This window comes from Scyliorhinus torazame, chromosome 9 (assembly GCF_047496885.1).
Source record: "Scyliorhinus torazame isolate Kashiwa2021f chromosome 9, sScyTor2.1, whole genome shotgun sequence".
Taxonomy (NCBI): Eukaryota; Metazoa; Chordata; class Chondrichthyes; order Carcharhiniformes; family Scyliorhinidae; genus Scyliorhinus; species Scyliorhinus torazame.
The window spans coordinates 83,268,154-83,282,189 of record NC_092715.1 but is presented as its reverse complement, the minus strand read 5'-3'; the positions used below and the strand labels follow the sequence as shown (position 1 = coordinate 83,282,189).

At 47.8% G+C, this 14,036-nt stretch overlaps 1 protein-coding gene across 4 annotated transcripts in view; it reads left to right on the top strand.

Moving 5' to 3' along the window:
• The first annotated feature begins 347 nt into the window (after positions 1-347).
• The window catches only part of LOC140429355 (EGF-like repeat and discoidin I-like domain-containing protein 3), a 387,531-nt gene continuing 373,842 nt past the window's right edge, over positions 348-14,036 (top strand). For 2 of the 4 annotated variants that reach the window (XM_072516224.1, XM_072516223.1), the window contains exon 1: positions 348-777. In XM_072516224.1, coding sequence (XP_072372325.1) covers positions 708-777 — 70 coding nt within the window. In that variant the 5' untranslated portion in view covers positions 348-707. The remainder of the gene's footprint in view (positions 778-14,036) is intronic. The other 2 variants (XM_072516222.1, XM_072516221.1) reach the window with 1 other exon arrangement.

The window sequence follows — 14,036 nt, the reverse complement described above, 5'->3', positions numbered from 1 at the left end:
GCAAAGCTTGGCATTTACATTTTGAGACTGCAACATGGAGAAAGATAAACACACATGTTTAATGAGTGAAATGCAAAATAAATACATCCACTTCACGCACGCAGGTTGACAAATAGGCAAGTGTCGCTTCGGTAAATGAACCAAGTAAACAAAAAAAAACAAGAATGAAATCCATTTACTGGTTGTTGAATAAAATGAAGGTGGGGAGGAATTGGCGAATGGAAAAGCATGGGGAAATTGCAAAGTAGCTTGGTGCATGAGACAGGGGCTTGAGCAGCTAGCTGGCTGCAGACGATGAAGCCAGGGGGTGTTGAGGTGTTGGGCTGGGAGGAGCTGGTGTGCGGGGAGTGAAGTGGGTGAGTAGTTTCCGGGGTGTTGTTGGGCAGGAGGAACACGTGGAGCAGCGGCGCTGTGTCTCTGTCTCGCTCTTTCCGTGGCAGTGGGGCGGCAGGAACAGTATCAGGCAGTGCGATCTCGGGCTGTTCCTCACTGCACTCTCTGCTCCCTGCTTGCACTGACACACAGCATCATTCGGCGTCACTGAGAAGTGCCCAGTGTTTCAGCACATTCCCTGCAGTCAGTCGTTGACTGGAAGTCAGCTCTGTCTCTCCCTCTGAGCAGACTGACCCAAGCCCAGCCAACATCAAGAGTGAACCGATCTGGAGACTGGTTGCGACAGCCTGGATCCGAAGGTGTACTGAGTCAACATGAGACAGCATCACTCCACTGCCACTTTCATCCTGATTATCAGCCTGGGTATCCTCCACCTTGCCCAAGGTAAGTTTTATTCACACAGTACCTGAATTAAAGGAGCCACTGAACGCCCTTCTGCCTCTGCCTGTGATTATTCAGTTATCAGCACCCCAGGCAAACAGAACAGTTCAAAAAATATAATTGTTGTTTTAAATGGCAGCACTTTTTGTGCTGGTAGCCCGACAGTTGTTCGTGATAAAAATCATTTCAAGTGTTTTTTAAAAAATATATAAAATGATCCTTCAGCGATGTTAGGTGATTCCGACCGAACCGGAGAGGGTTCAAGAGGGAGGTGAAAGTGTGTTGTGTATCTTTTCATGTTTAAATCTGACAATTCCTCTCCGCTTCAGGACGTCATTTATCTATCGCTGGTTGCAGTTTGTGTAATATTACTGGAGCTGAGGAAAGTTTTAACCCTCTCAAGCCCTGCCAATGAAGGATTCCGAGAGCAAAAGATATATTCAAAGAAAACCCCTCGGCTCACCATCTCCCGTCCGGTAGAAGTGAGAGTGTGAGAGAGAGAGAGAAAGGGGAAAGTCGGTGTCAACAAAGCGCTTGTTTTATTGTTGATTTCTGCTTCGGTTCCCTGCTTTGTGAGTGGATGTTTGACAGTAACTGGAATGGGATGGGAGTGAGGAACCTGCTTGTTGGGATGAAGGCTTTGGCATAGGTGCACTGAGATAGCGGCAGGGAAGCGAGAAAAGTGCTCATCAGATTGGGACCTTTGCATTGGAGATATATCTGGCCAATTCTCCGTGTGCGTGTTGTGCAAATTTGCGCGTTGCTTCACTGATACCGAGTATATGGATGGTCATTTTCTTTTGTAATCTGTGATATCTTTTTTTTAAAATCAGTTCAACACACTAAATCGTGGATACTGGTCGGCTAACTTCAATGAAATGTATCATTTTAAACCGGTCCCCTCTCCATTGTTAACCGCGCTTTCTTCTTTCGCTCTGTAACTGGGCTGTGGGGATATTTGATTCCGCTTCCCTTAGGTCCTGGATTTAAAAAAAACTCATCGCCTCTCGCCCGGGGTGAGCTATTTATAAAAACACGATTTTAAACCTCGGATAGTGGGTTAAATACGCCCAGTGGAGGTTGTTGATGAATCTTTTCTCTCCTCCCTATCTGGGAAGGACAAAGCTGAGAGGAATGTTGACTGCGTCAGTGGGAGCTCACTGTCTGTCCACCCAGCTCGCTGTACCGCCCCGTTCATCACAAAGAGCCCGGGACTGCAAGGAGACACACCAAACATCCAGGCACCCATTAACAAGAGCATCAGGACCGGGAGACTGGGAGACAAGCAAGAGGGCGCAGTCAGTATAGATCGCGTGTAGTATTGAGCAGGATGGAAACAACTCCCAATGCCATCGGTAACATGATGCCATTTCTCTAAACGTCCTTTAACAAAAAGAGGGTCAAAGAAAAACACTCCGAACGCGCCAGGGAGAGGATCGGCTTTCAGCATCGATTGTGATTTATTTCACCCTGCTCAAGTTACCTTGCCGATTACTGAAAAGCCGACCAATCAGCTCTGTGATCAGTGGATGTTCCACACCGGAGTTGTCCACTATTTAATCACTGATACAGAAATGAAAGACAGTAACAGTTCCATTTAATATGCACAGGACGAGCCCTTCCACTTTTCTGCAAAACATTTTTTTCCTGACCCTATTCAGCCTTTGTTTTCTTATTTATTTTTGTTATTGTTGGAGTGAGATTGAGCCGTGATAAAATCCTAATTTTTCATACAGGTTGTCAAATCTTCAGAATTAAAACTGAACCCACAGCTCTGTCATGAAGCTGAATATTTTATTACCTTGTAAATTATTAATCACGATGCTGCTTTAAAACCCATGCTGCTGTTGTACGCATGTGTTTCTACACAGCATGCGGGCATGCATGCTTTCAGAACTTATTTTTAGGTAGGTTTCCACTGAATTCAACACTTTCTTTACCCCCAACTGCATAAAGGGCTGTCCAAGCACCTCTACAGAGGTTCAAAAAAGATACCAAAGAATCAAGATGAAGTATACATGCAGCTTAAAACTTAAAGGGATGGGTTTATTGACCAAGTTAAGATGATTTAAAACAAAATAACGTTTATTATTTTAAATTTGCCTTTTTGTCTATGCTGTCTATTGATGGAGTAGATTTAAAAAACTGTTTTCGAATACTTATTAAAATATCAAAACATTTAACAGTTAATGTGAGGGTGTATCCATTGTAAAGAGCAGATGGTGCACATCAAATCTGCTGTTTTTCTGCTGACTCGTGCTTTGTATCTTTATTGCTGTGAACTTATCTGTCTGACTTTTATTCTTGATTCCGTTTTGTTTCAGTGCTAGTCATTTTTAATTAATCTCTGATCTAGTCCCGCTCTGATTCACACCCCTGTCTGCATCAAACTTATATTAAAGAGAGCCACCTTCTAAAGAAAATGCTCTTTGTAAAAATAACATGAAGTACATGAATAAGGCTATCTGATCTGTTCCTGAAACCAGCATTGCACTATTGGTGCCAACAAGACAATTGGCAAAATATAATTAGAAGCTAACACAACGCCACGTTGACTTTATTTTCTTGTTGTTTATCGGTTTGCGGAAAATTTGCAACATGTTTGGAAATTAGTTTTTGCAATGTGCTCCATAATTCTTAAATCGATGAACTCTGTATATTGGCCCAAAATAAGAAAATGGACAGTTTGAAAACAAAAAGTCCATTTCACAATGGACATACTATTTCACAATAACTTGACTATTGTTTGTACAGCCAACAGTTATCATTGCAAACATTATAATGTTGAAAAATTAACCTATCCCACAATGGGAGACTTTTATAAACTGTTGGTGTGAATTGTCTGGGCTTTTCAGCTTACAAATATTTCCCTATGTGACTTGAATCTTGGATCACTGGAGAGAGATGCGGATAAAACTCAGAGGGAAAGGTCCAACAATTTGATTGATTGCAGCTCTTATTGACCAATTGTTGAGCATCAAACTACTGATTATTTGCCAAAACTGTGACTAGGAAGGTCCATGACATAGGAAAAGCTTAAAACGGGGAGCACTTTTAAAATTCAAACTGACTGATGGTCAGCAGTGATACATTGAAGTCACCTAATCAAAGAATCAGAATGTACTCTGTGTCATTGCTTCTCCCCGATTCTTCAAAATGATGGCTAATATGGAGAAATGCATTTGTCATCTAAAGGCAAAAGTCAGTGGGTGATGATCAGCAAAAGGCTTCTTTAGCATTTGACCCAAAACCCTGAGGTTTCATGAAACCAGGGCCTCATTTGACAGTATCGCACTGTTCGCTGACCATCTGGTGCATCTATCTGGCTGATAGGACAAGGTATACCCAGGTATGGTGGTGGATTAGCCCAGGATGTTTGCTGATAAATTTAATTCCCTGAGTAAAATTGTTGTTTGACAATAGTTTATTCCCATCTTGGCCACCAGTACACAAGAGTTAGTGAAGAGCAGTCAGTTGGTTCTCTGGGCTGAATTTGGCGAAGTCTTTTCCTGATATTATACTTGATTCTTTGCCAATATGCCAATTTATTGCATGAATGGAGCATGTGGAAGCCAAATTGGTAGGTGTGGCAGGATTATCTTCCTGAAGAACATTAGTCATTAGTGAACCAGATGGGAAATCGCAGTAATTCAACAGCTGTCATGTCTGGTGCTCGCCCTCAAATTACTGGATTTATTTAACACCGTTTTACAGCTGGCTATGTTGTGATTTTAATTTATGAGTTCTGGATTGCCTAACCAGTACTATAGCCATTAGGCTACCACCAAATGTAAAGTAACTAGAGAGTAGACACTTACGATGCTGCATTTGAACGCATGTACATCTCTTTCAAAGTTCATTCTAAAAGTTTGAGATTCCTTTACTTTGCATGTGTGTATTGCCTGACAAATGTTCCCATCAGTTTTTGTGTCAGAACTGGTGTACCTTGGCTGACTTTTGGAATTATAGTTCAGAGCTAGTATTAAACCAGGAACATCGGTACAAGACACTATCTGAGCAAACCTTGATTGTAACTTTTTTCAAGTAGCATCCAAGTTGTCACTCATCCAGCAACATAACTTAGTTGCCTATCTATCAGAAGGCTACAGATTCAAGTCTTGGTCCTGGGCCTGATCACTGATCAACTAGCTGACACAGGACATGGCGTTATTGATGGAGTACTGCCGATGGCCGTAGTTAACTACTCTGGTGGATGTAAATCCAGTGGCTCTATCTGAAGAAGAACAGAATGTTCCTCTCTGTCTTTGCTAACATTCCTCTATCAACCAACACTACCACGATAGATTATCCATTTACTAATTCATTTACTGTTTGTGTGCAAACTGTCTGCCATATTTGCCTATAGAGCAGTAAATGCACGTTTAAAGTAATCCTTTATTTGTAAAGCACTAGGCACATCTTAAGGATGTGAGAAATGCACCTTTCTTTTTATAAACTTGTTTTGCACAATGAAAACTAATTCTCAAATTTGAATTTAAATTACGTTACAAAATCAGAACAAGTGTATTTCTTGTTTACTGACATGTTGTTTCAAAGCTTTCATTCCTCTGAACTTACATCTCACACATAATTTGTCCTATCAGTCAGGATTTTTCAAACTGTGGGTCATGACCCGTGGGTGGGTCACAGGCAGGAGTTGGGAGGGTCGCAGAGGGATCGGTCATGGCGTTCCTGATCGCAGGAGAAATGCCGAATGGTGGCGGCCAGCTTTTAAATTGAGAATGCAAGCCGCGACTAGCTTTTAAATAGACCGATGTAGTCTTCTGGCCAGAAGTGGCAGCAGAGAGCAGGTCACGCGCCCGCATGTACACTGATGTCATGCGCCCTGTACATCCGGCTTTTGGTACAAAATCACAGAGAAGCAATTCCTCCATTTTCTAGCTGTGAGCAAGCAAGACAACACGACTGAAGATGGATCATTTTAAACAACAAAAATTAAATCGGGTACAAAACAGTGTAAAAATGATTTCTGTAGGTATGGCTTTGTTAATTGTGCCAATGCAAATCAGGATGCAAAGCCCATGTGTGTTATATGCAGGGAAGTACTGATAAATTAAAGTTTAAAACCCTCAAAACTTCAAAGGCATTTTAAAACTAAGCATGGTTAGTTTGAGGACAAACTTCTTGATTTTTTTCAAAGGATGCAACGAGGACTTAAATGATCAGCTGATGTCCTTCGCAGAAACGTAACTGATGTGTTATGTACTCTGGGATAACACAGACTGCAACTGGATGCAGCTTTAACCAAAAGATACTCCAGACCTTGAAGTTAGTTCAATCTGATTTATTGAACCAGTAGCACAGTTAGCACAGTTCTCTATGAGTTCGACTCTCTGCAAACCTAAGTGTGGTTACTCTGTCTGACTGAACCAGACTAGCTCTTAGCCACGTGCTGGAGGTATGATACTGTACATACACCCTGACTCACGCTGTAGATATTCATCAGTGGAAAGAGGCGGAGTGTGAGTGCCTCGTACCTTTTATAGTGAGATACCACCCCTGAGTGTCCTGCCTGCTCATTGGTCATCTCCTGTTCTCTGTGTTCATTAGCTGCCTGTCCGTGCCTGTCTGATCATTATCTGCATGTCTGCATATCATGACATCTCCCCTTTTTTATATTTTGTTGGCACATGGGAACGTACTTACATGTGGTGGCATATATTAACATATTTACAAGCGGTGGCATATGTGAACGTACTTACATGTGTAGACAACTGTCTAATGTGAGAAAACAGAACATAGCAAACAAAACAAATGTTCATAAGTCCAGTCTCTGGGGCTTGCGTCTGATCCTTGTCGACCGCCGGAGAGGTGGTGGTGGAGATGATGGCGCCTTGACAGGCGGGATGGAAGCCTGACTGGGGGCCTCGTAGTTCGAGGTATCAGGAGGTGGCATAACAAAGGATGGAAATGGAGAAGAAAGCGGTTGCGGGCAGGCAACTTTGCGCAGTGCCCGTCTGTTTCGTCACACAACAGAATCATCAGCCATATGTACAACATACAAGCGGGCCGCAGCCTGTCGAACAACGACAGCTGGAGCAGACCAGCCACCATCCGGTATCTTGATCCTGACAGTGTCTGCTGGGGATAACACGGGCAAATCGGTGGCCTGAGCATCGTAGACTTGCTTTTGCTGGTTTCGGAGCTGCTGCACCTTCTGCTGCACTGGGAGGTGATCCAGGTTGGGCAAGTGTATGGCTGGAAGTGTCGTCCGCAGGACCCTGTTCATCAGGAGTTGAGCCGGCGACATGCCAGTGGACAGTGGGGTCGCCCTGTACACAAGCAGCGTGAGGTAGATGTCAGAAGCAGAATCCGCGGCCTTGCAGATGAGCTGTTTCAAAATGTACACCCCTTTTTCAACCTTCCCATTGGACTGCGGATAGTGTGGGCTGGAAGTGACATGTTTGAAATGGTATGACTTGGCAAACATAGACCACTCCTGGCTGTTGAAGCACGGGCCCTTGTCACTCATAATAGTGAGTGGGATACCATGCCTGGAGAACGTCTCCTTACAGGCCTTGATGACGGTCCGAGATGTGAGATCTGAGAACTTCACGACTTTAGGGTAATTGGAGAAATAGTCATTAATCAACACGTAGTCACGTCCATTCGCACAAAAGAGGTCGATGCCAACCTTGGACCACAGGGAGGTCTCGATTTCATGCTGCTGGGGAGTCTCCGTGCTCTGCTGCATCTGTACTTCTCGATGCCCAGGTGTCCCTCATGGATTTGGCGGAGCACCGAGCTCTGGAGACTGAGTGGAATGACAATCCAATCCAGCTTGAGGAGGATACCATCAATCACCGTCAGTTCGTCCTTTACATTGTAAAATTGAGGGCACTGCCCTTTCTGCCAACCATTGGCGAGGTGGTGCATGAGACGCTGCAAGAGGGGGTCTTTGGCTGTCTCTTCACGGATACGAACCGCCTTCTCATCAGACGCCGGTAGGGTGCTAGCACACAGCTGCACCTGTGATTCAATCTGCCGGATGATTTCCAGCGGTTCACTAGGCAATGTGATGGAGCGGGACAATGCTTCAGCGCTGATGAGCTCCTTGCCAGGCGTGTACACTTAAGTCAAAGTCGTACCTTCTGAGTTTGAGGAGGATGCGCTACAACCGAGGCGTCATGTCGTTCAGGTCATTGTGGATAATGTGGACCAGATGCCTATGATCCGTCTCGACAGTGAATGGCGGCAGGAAGTAGACATAGTCGTGAAACGTGAGAATGCCAGTGAGAAGACCCAGGCATTCCTTCTCTATTTGCGCATACCGTGTTTCGGTGGGCGTCATGGCCCTCAATGCGTAGGCTACCGATACCCAGGAGGAAGTGTCATCGCGTTGAAGCAGCACCGCACCGATGCCATCCTGGCTCGCATCTGTCGAGATCTTCATCTCCTTGTCGGGGTCGGAAAATGCCAAGACGGGTGCAGTGGTGAGCTTGGCTTTCAGCTCCAACCACTCTGACTGATGTGCTGCCTTCCAATCTAAGGCAGTGGACTTTTTCACCAGGTTCTGTAGGGCCGTGGTGTGTCAGGCCAGGTTTGGGATGAACTTGCCCAGAAAATTGACCATGCCCAGGAAGCTCAACACTGCCTTCTTGTCTACAGGGACCTTCATGGCTTTGATGGCCTTGACCCTGTCTGTGTCCAGCTGCACGTCCTGCTGAGAGATCTGGTCTCCTAAGAACTTGAGTGTCGACATGCCAAAGCAACATTTGGACCTGTTCAGCTTCAGGCCATTGGCATGGACACGGTGGAATACCTGCTGGGGATGGGAAACATGCTCTTCAGGGGTTGTGGACCATATGATGATGTCGTCCACGTACACACAAACCCCTTCAATGCCCTCCATTATCTGCTCCATGATGCGATGGAAGATCTCTGATGCCCAGACAATGCCAAACGGCATGCGATTATAGCAGCATCTGCCAAACGGTGTGTTGAAGGTGCAGAATCTTCTGCTGGACTCATCCAGCTGGATTTGCCAAAATCCATGCGACTAACTTGGTTGCATGAGACATCTCACTGGTGAGTTCCTCCCGCTTCGGGATGGGGGTAGTGTTCACGCATTATGTTCTTATTGAGATCCTTGGGATCAATGCAGATGTGCAGGTCTCCCAAAGGTTTTCTAACACATACCATCGAGCTGACCCAGTCAGTCGGTTTGGTTACCTTGGCAATGATGCCCTATTGCTGAAGATCCCTGAGCTGTGCCTTCAGGCGCTCCCTCAGCGGAGCTGGGACCTGGCGTGGTGCATTGACCACTGGCTTGCGTGGACCACGCCATTCGTCCGCAGAATCCACAGTGAGGATGGATTGAATTTGTGATGAGTTGGAGGTGGCATATTCACATTTGGTAATGATGCCCACACAGTAGGCGGAGTCCAGGCATTCTTCCTCTGGATCCGTTGTGCTGTTAGGATCAGAATCCTGTAATCGTTGTTGCACACTCTGAACGCACCGTCGTCTGAATTGGGTGCGCTGGCCCCTGACTGGTGGTGCAGACCTGCACAAGGCTGCATAGTGCCCAGGCTTCCCGCAGGGTAAACATCGCTGCCTCTTGCAGGGCAGTGTTTCTTTAAGTGGGCGTTGCTGCAGTTCGAGCACGTCATGACGTTGGCGTCCTGACGCTCCGTGCGTCATCGCACATGCGCAGTGCGGGTGTCGGCCGCTTCGTTATCCCGTTCGCATCGCGCAAGCGTGGGGCCCTGAGAAAAGCGCGTGAAATGGCCGCTTTCATCAATGCTGAGGCACTGCATCTGGAAGATGGCCTGCACACTCTCTGCCTCGTGGGAGGCAAGTTTCTCATTTTCAGCCGATTTGTACTGGGAATAGCGATTTTTGGCGTGCTCATGCACTGTGCGTGTTTCAATCGCGACTGGCAGAATCATATGCTTGATTTTCAGTAGCTGCTCTCTCATAGGATCAGAGTGAACTCCAAAATCGACTTGTCTCTGATCATGGAGTCAGCAATATCACCAAAGTTGCAGGACAGCGCCAGCAGGCGGAGGTTAGTTAAGAAGGAGTTGAAAGATTCATCTTTACCTTGTAGATGCTGTGTGAATATGTAGCGCTCGAAGATTTCATTGGTGTCTGACATAATATCCACTCATGTATATAATGAGATGCAGACAGGCAGTGATTGACACACAGGATGACCAGTAAGCACACAACACAGTGCAGCCAATCATCAGACAGGACACTACCACTATAAAGCCAGAGGGCACTAGGTTTTCCGCGCTCTCGGGACCCAGTCACTGAGACAGTCAGAGTCCACGAGCTAGCAAGTACAAACACCATGCGGTAGCTAGTAAGTCTGGTCAGGCTACCACAAGGTCTCCAGTCAGTTCAGTATAGTGTCGACCCACAGCTGAATATGTATATCAGTTCTATCGTTGAATAAAACAGTGTTGGATCTTCTCCAGTGTTAGATGTCTGTTTCTAGCTTCCCTGCATCGAGTGCAGTCCACATCAAACCTACCTGCCTAACACATCATGGTACCAGAGTGATACTGATCTTGACGGACCTACCTCGAATGAGTCAGCATTGACCAGCAAGCAGCCATCCGGTGAAATGGAAAACATCCGGCCTCCTCCACAGCTCCGCATCTCCGGCAACCTCAGCGCCAATTGGAAAATCTTCAAGCAAAAGTTCCTCTTGTACATCGAGGCCTCCGACCTCATTGCAGCATCGGATGCCAGGAAGATCGCCCTATTTCTCTCCACCGCGGGGGACCACGCCATCCACATTTACAACTCCCTTACGTTCGCTGACGGCAAAGACAAAACAAAATTCAAGGCTGTCCTGCTGACGTTTGACAGCCACTGCGACATTGAGGTGAATGAGAGCTTTGAACGGTACATTTTCCAGCAGAGGCTTCAGGGTAAGGATGAACCTTTTCAGTCCTTCGTGACCTATCTCTGCATCCTAGCGCAGTCATATAACTATGACTCGACGGCTGATTCCATGATCCAGGATCAGATCGTTTTCGGGGTCCACTCCGACTCCCTTCGGCAGCAGCTCCTGAAAGTCAAACAGTTGACCCTCTCTGTCATTGTCGAGACGTGCGTTGTCCATGAGCATGCTAAGAATCGTTACTCCCACATCAGGGTGGTAGAACCTGCAAAGCTGGCCTCCCACGAGGCGGAACGGGTGCAGGCCATTGCACAAATGTAGGGCCTGAGCATCGAGGAGAGAGGCCGTTTTGAGCGCTTTTCCCGGGTCCCTGCGCATACGTACCACGACCGAGTGGACGACGAACCCGACAACCCGACTGCGCAGGTGCGTACGTCGACCGACCGCACTGCGCATGCGCAATGGCGCACGGAACGCGCTGACGTCAGAGTCATGACGTGTCCAAATTGTGGCTCCGCCCATTTAAAGCGGCATTGTCCGGCAAAAGGACGCCGGTGTCTACAGTGTGGCAAGCTTGGCCACTACGCAGCCCTTTGCAGATCTGCTCCACCGCTCAGCAGCCAGCGATCCCAGCTGCGGCGCAGAAGTGTCCGCTTAATGCAACAAGGCATGCCAGATTCCGATCCCAGCAGCCAAACAGACCCTGATGCTGAGTGCCTCAAGTCCCCATACCGGGTGGGCATCATAACTACACATGCGCTGCCTTCCACCACAACGGCGAAACACCTCTCGATCCTCAGTGTGGATCCCGATGACGAGTGGTGTGCTGTCCTCACAGTTAACAAGGCTCGCATGCGATTTAAACTGGACACTGGCGCATCAGCGAACCTCATCTCAAAATCCGACCTCGATACCATCCACGCCAGACCAAGCATTCTTCCACCGGCCTGCCAGCTCCTTGACTACAATGGCAATGCCATAGCTGCCAGTGGCTCCTGTCAACGAGGGGTATCCAACAAGGCGATCAAGGCAACACTGCGGTTTGAAATCGTCGGGCCTGACAGAGTGTCCCTGCTCGGTGCTCGAGCCTGCAAGCTGCTGAACCTGGTTCAGCGAGTCCAGACCCTGTCATCATCACCAGCGATGGCCTCACCTGATGTAAACTTGCAAGCCGACACAGAGGACATTATCACGCAGTACCACAGCGTATTCGATGGAATGGGCACGCTCCCGTACCAAAATAAAATCCTGCTCAAGCCGTACTCCAACCCTGTAATTCATGCACCACGCCGGGTGCCGGCACCCCGAGGATCGTCTGAAGAAGCAATTATAGGACCTCCAAGACCAGGGCATCATATCGAAGATCACAGAGCCAACAGACTGGGTCAGCTCCATGGACTGCGTTAAGAAGCCGTCAGGGGAGCTTCGCATTTGCATTGACCCTAAGGATCTAAACCGCAACATCATGCGCGAGCATTACCCGATACCAAAATGTGAAGAGTTGACCAGTGAGATGTCTCGTGCCAGATTCTTTACTAAGCTGGTTGCCTCCAAGGGCTTTTGGCAAATGCAGCTGGACGCATCCAGTCGCAAGCTGTGCACGTTCAACACCCCGTTCGATCGCTAATGCTACAACCGGATGCCTTTTGGGCACATATCTGCCTCCGAAGTATTTCACCGCATCTTGGAGCAGATGATGGAGGGTATCGAAGGGGTGCGAGTACATGTTGACAACGTAATTATCTGGTCCACAATGCCCCAGGAACACATCGCTCGCCTCAAGAAGGTATTCCAGAGAATTCATGAACATGGTCTCCAGCTCAACAGGGCCAAGTGCTCATTTGGTCAATCGGATATTAAGTTCCTGGGTGACCACATCTCGCAGCAGGGCGTGCGGCCAGATGCCCACAAGGTCTCGGCGATCAACGCCATGAAGACTCCGGAGGACAAGAAGGCGGTCCTCAGCTTCCTCGGGATGGTCAACTTCCTCGGGTAATTCATTCCCAATATGGCATCCCACACCACGGCCCACCGCCATCTCGTCAAGACGTCGACGGAATTCCAGTGGCTGCCCACGCATGAAGAGGAATGGCGTGAGCTGAAAGCAAAGCTCACCACAGCCCCGGTTCTCCCATTCTTCGACCCAACCAAGGAAACCAAGATATCAACTGATGCAAGCCAGGACGGCATTGGGGCGGTGCTCCTTCAGCGAGATGACTCCTCGTCCCGGGCTCCAATGGCGTATGCCTCCAGGGCCATGACACCCACTGAGCAACGGTACGCTCAGATTGAGAAGGCGTGTCTGGGCCTCCTGACAGCGACAGTCAAGTTTCACGACTACGTTTACGGCCTGCCAAAATTCACAGTAGAAATGGACCACAGGCCTCTAGTCCATATAATCCAGAAGCATTTAAATGACATGACACCTCGGTTACAGCTAATTCTTCTTAAGCGACGCCGCTACGACTTCAAACTTGTCTACACGCCAGGCAAAGAGCTGATCGTTGCAGATGCCCTATCCAGGTCCATTACCACACCGTGTGAACAAAGTGGCTTCATCTGCCACACAGAAGTGCAAGTGCAGTTGTGTGCCACCAACCTTCCGGCCTCTGACAAACGGGTGGTCCAACTTCGTGAGGAGACAGCCAAGGATCCTCTGCTGCAGCGTGTGATGCAGCATCTCACCGATGGCTGGCAGAAGGGACAATGTCCCCAGTTCTATAACATAAAAGACGACCTGACGGTGGTAGAGGGAATCCTTCTGAAACTCGACAGGATCGTAATTCCACAGAGCATGCGGGCTGTGGTGCTGAGCCAACTCCATGAGGGTCACTTTGGCATTGAGAAATGCCGATGCATCAGCCAGACATTGTTGACACAGTCCTCAACTGCCCTACCTGTCAGAAGTTTCAACCAGCTCAACCCAAGGAAACGCTGCAACACCATGAGATCGTGACCTCGCCGTGGTCCAAAGTAGGTGTAGACCTTTTCCACGCCAAGGGGCATGACTACGTACTCCTGGTCGACTACTTCTCCAGTTACCCAGAAGTTGTGAAACTGTCCGACCTCACGTCGAAGGCGGTAATCAAAGCCTGCAAAGAAACGTTCGCCAGGCATGGGATTCCGCTCACTGTAATGAGCGACAACGGTCCTTGCTTTTACAGCCATGAATGGTCTGATTTTGCACAGTCCTACAACTTCTGTCACGTAACCCCCCATCCCCACTACTAGCAGTCAAATGGGAGGGCCGAGAAAGGGGTTCATATTGTAAAGAGGTTGCTGTGCAAAGCTGCAGAATCAGGCTCCGACTTCAACCTGGCGATGCTGTCATACAGGGCAACCCCACTGTCCACTGGGTTGTCTCCAGCGCAGATGCTCATGAATC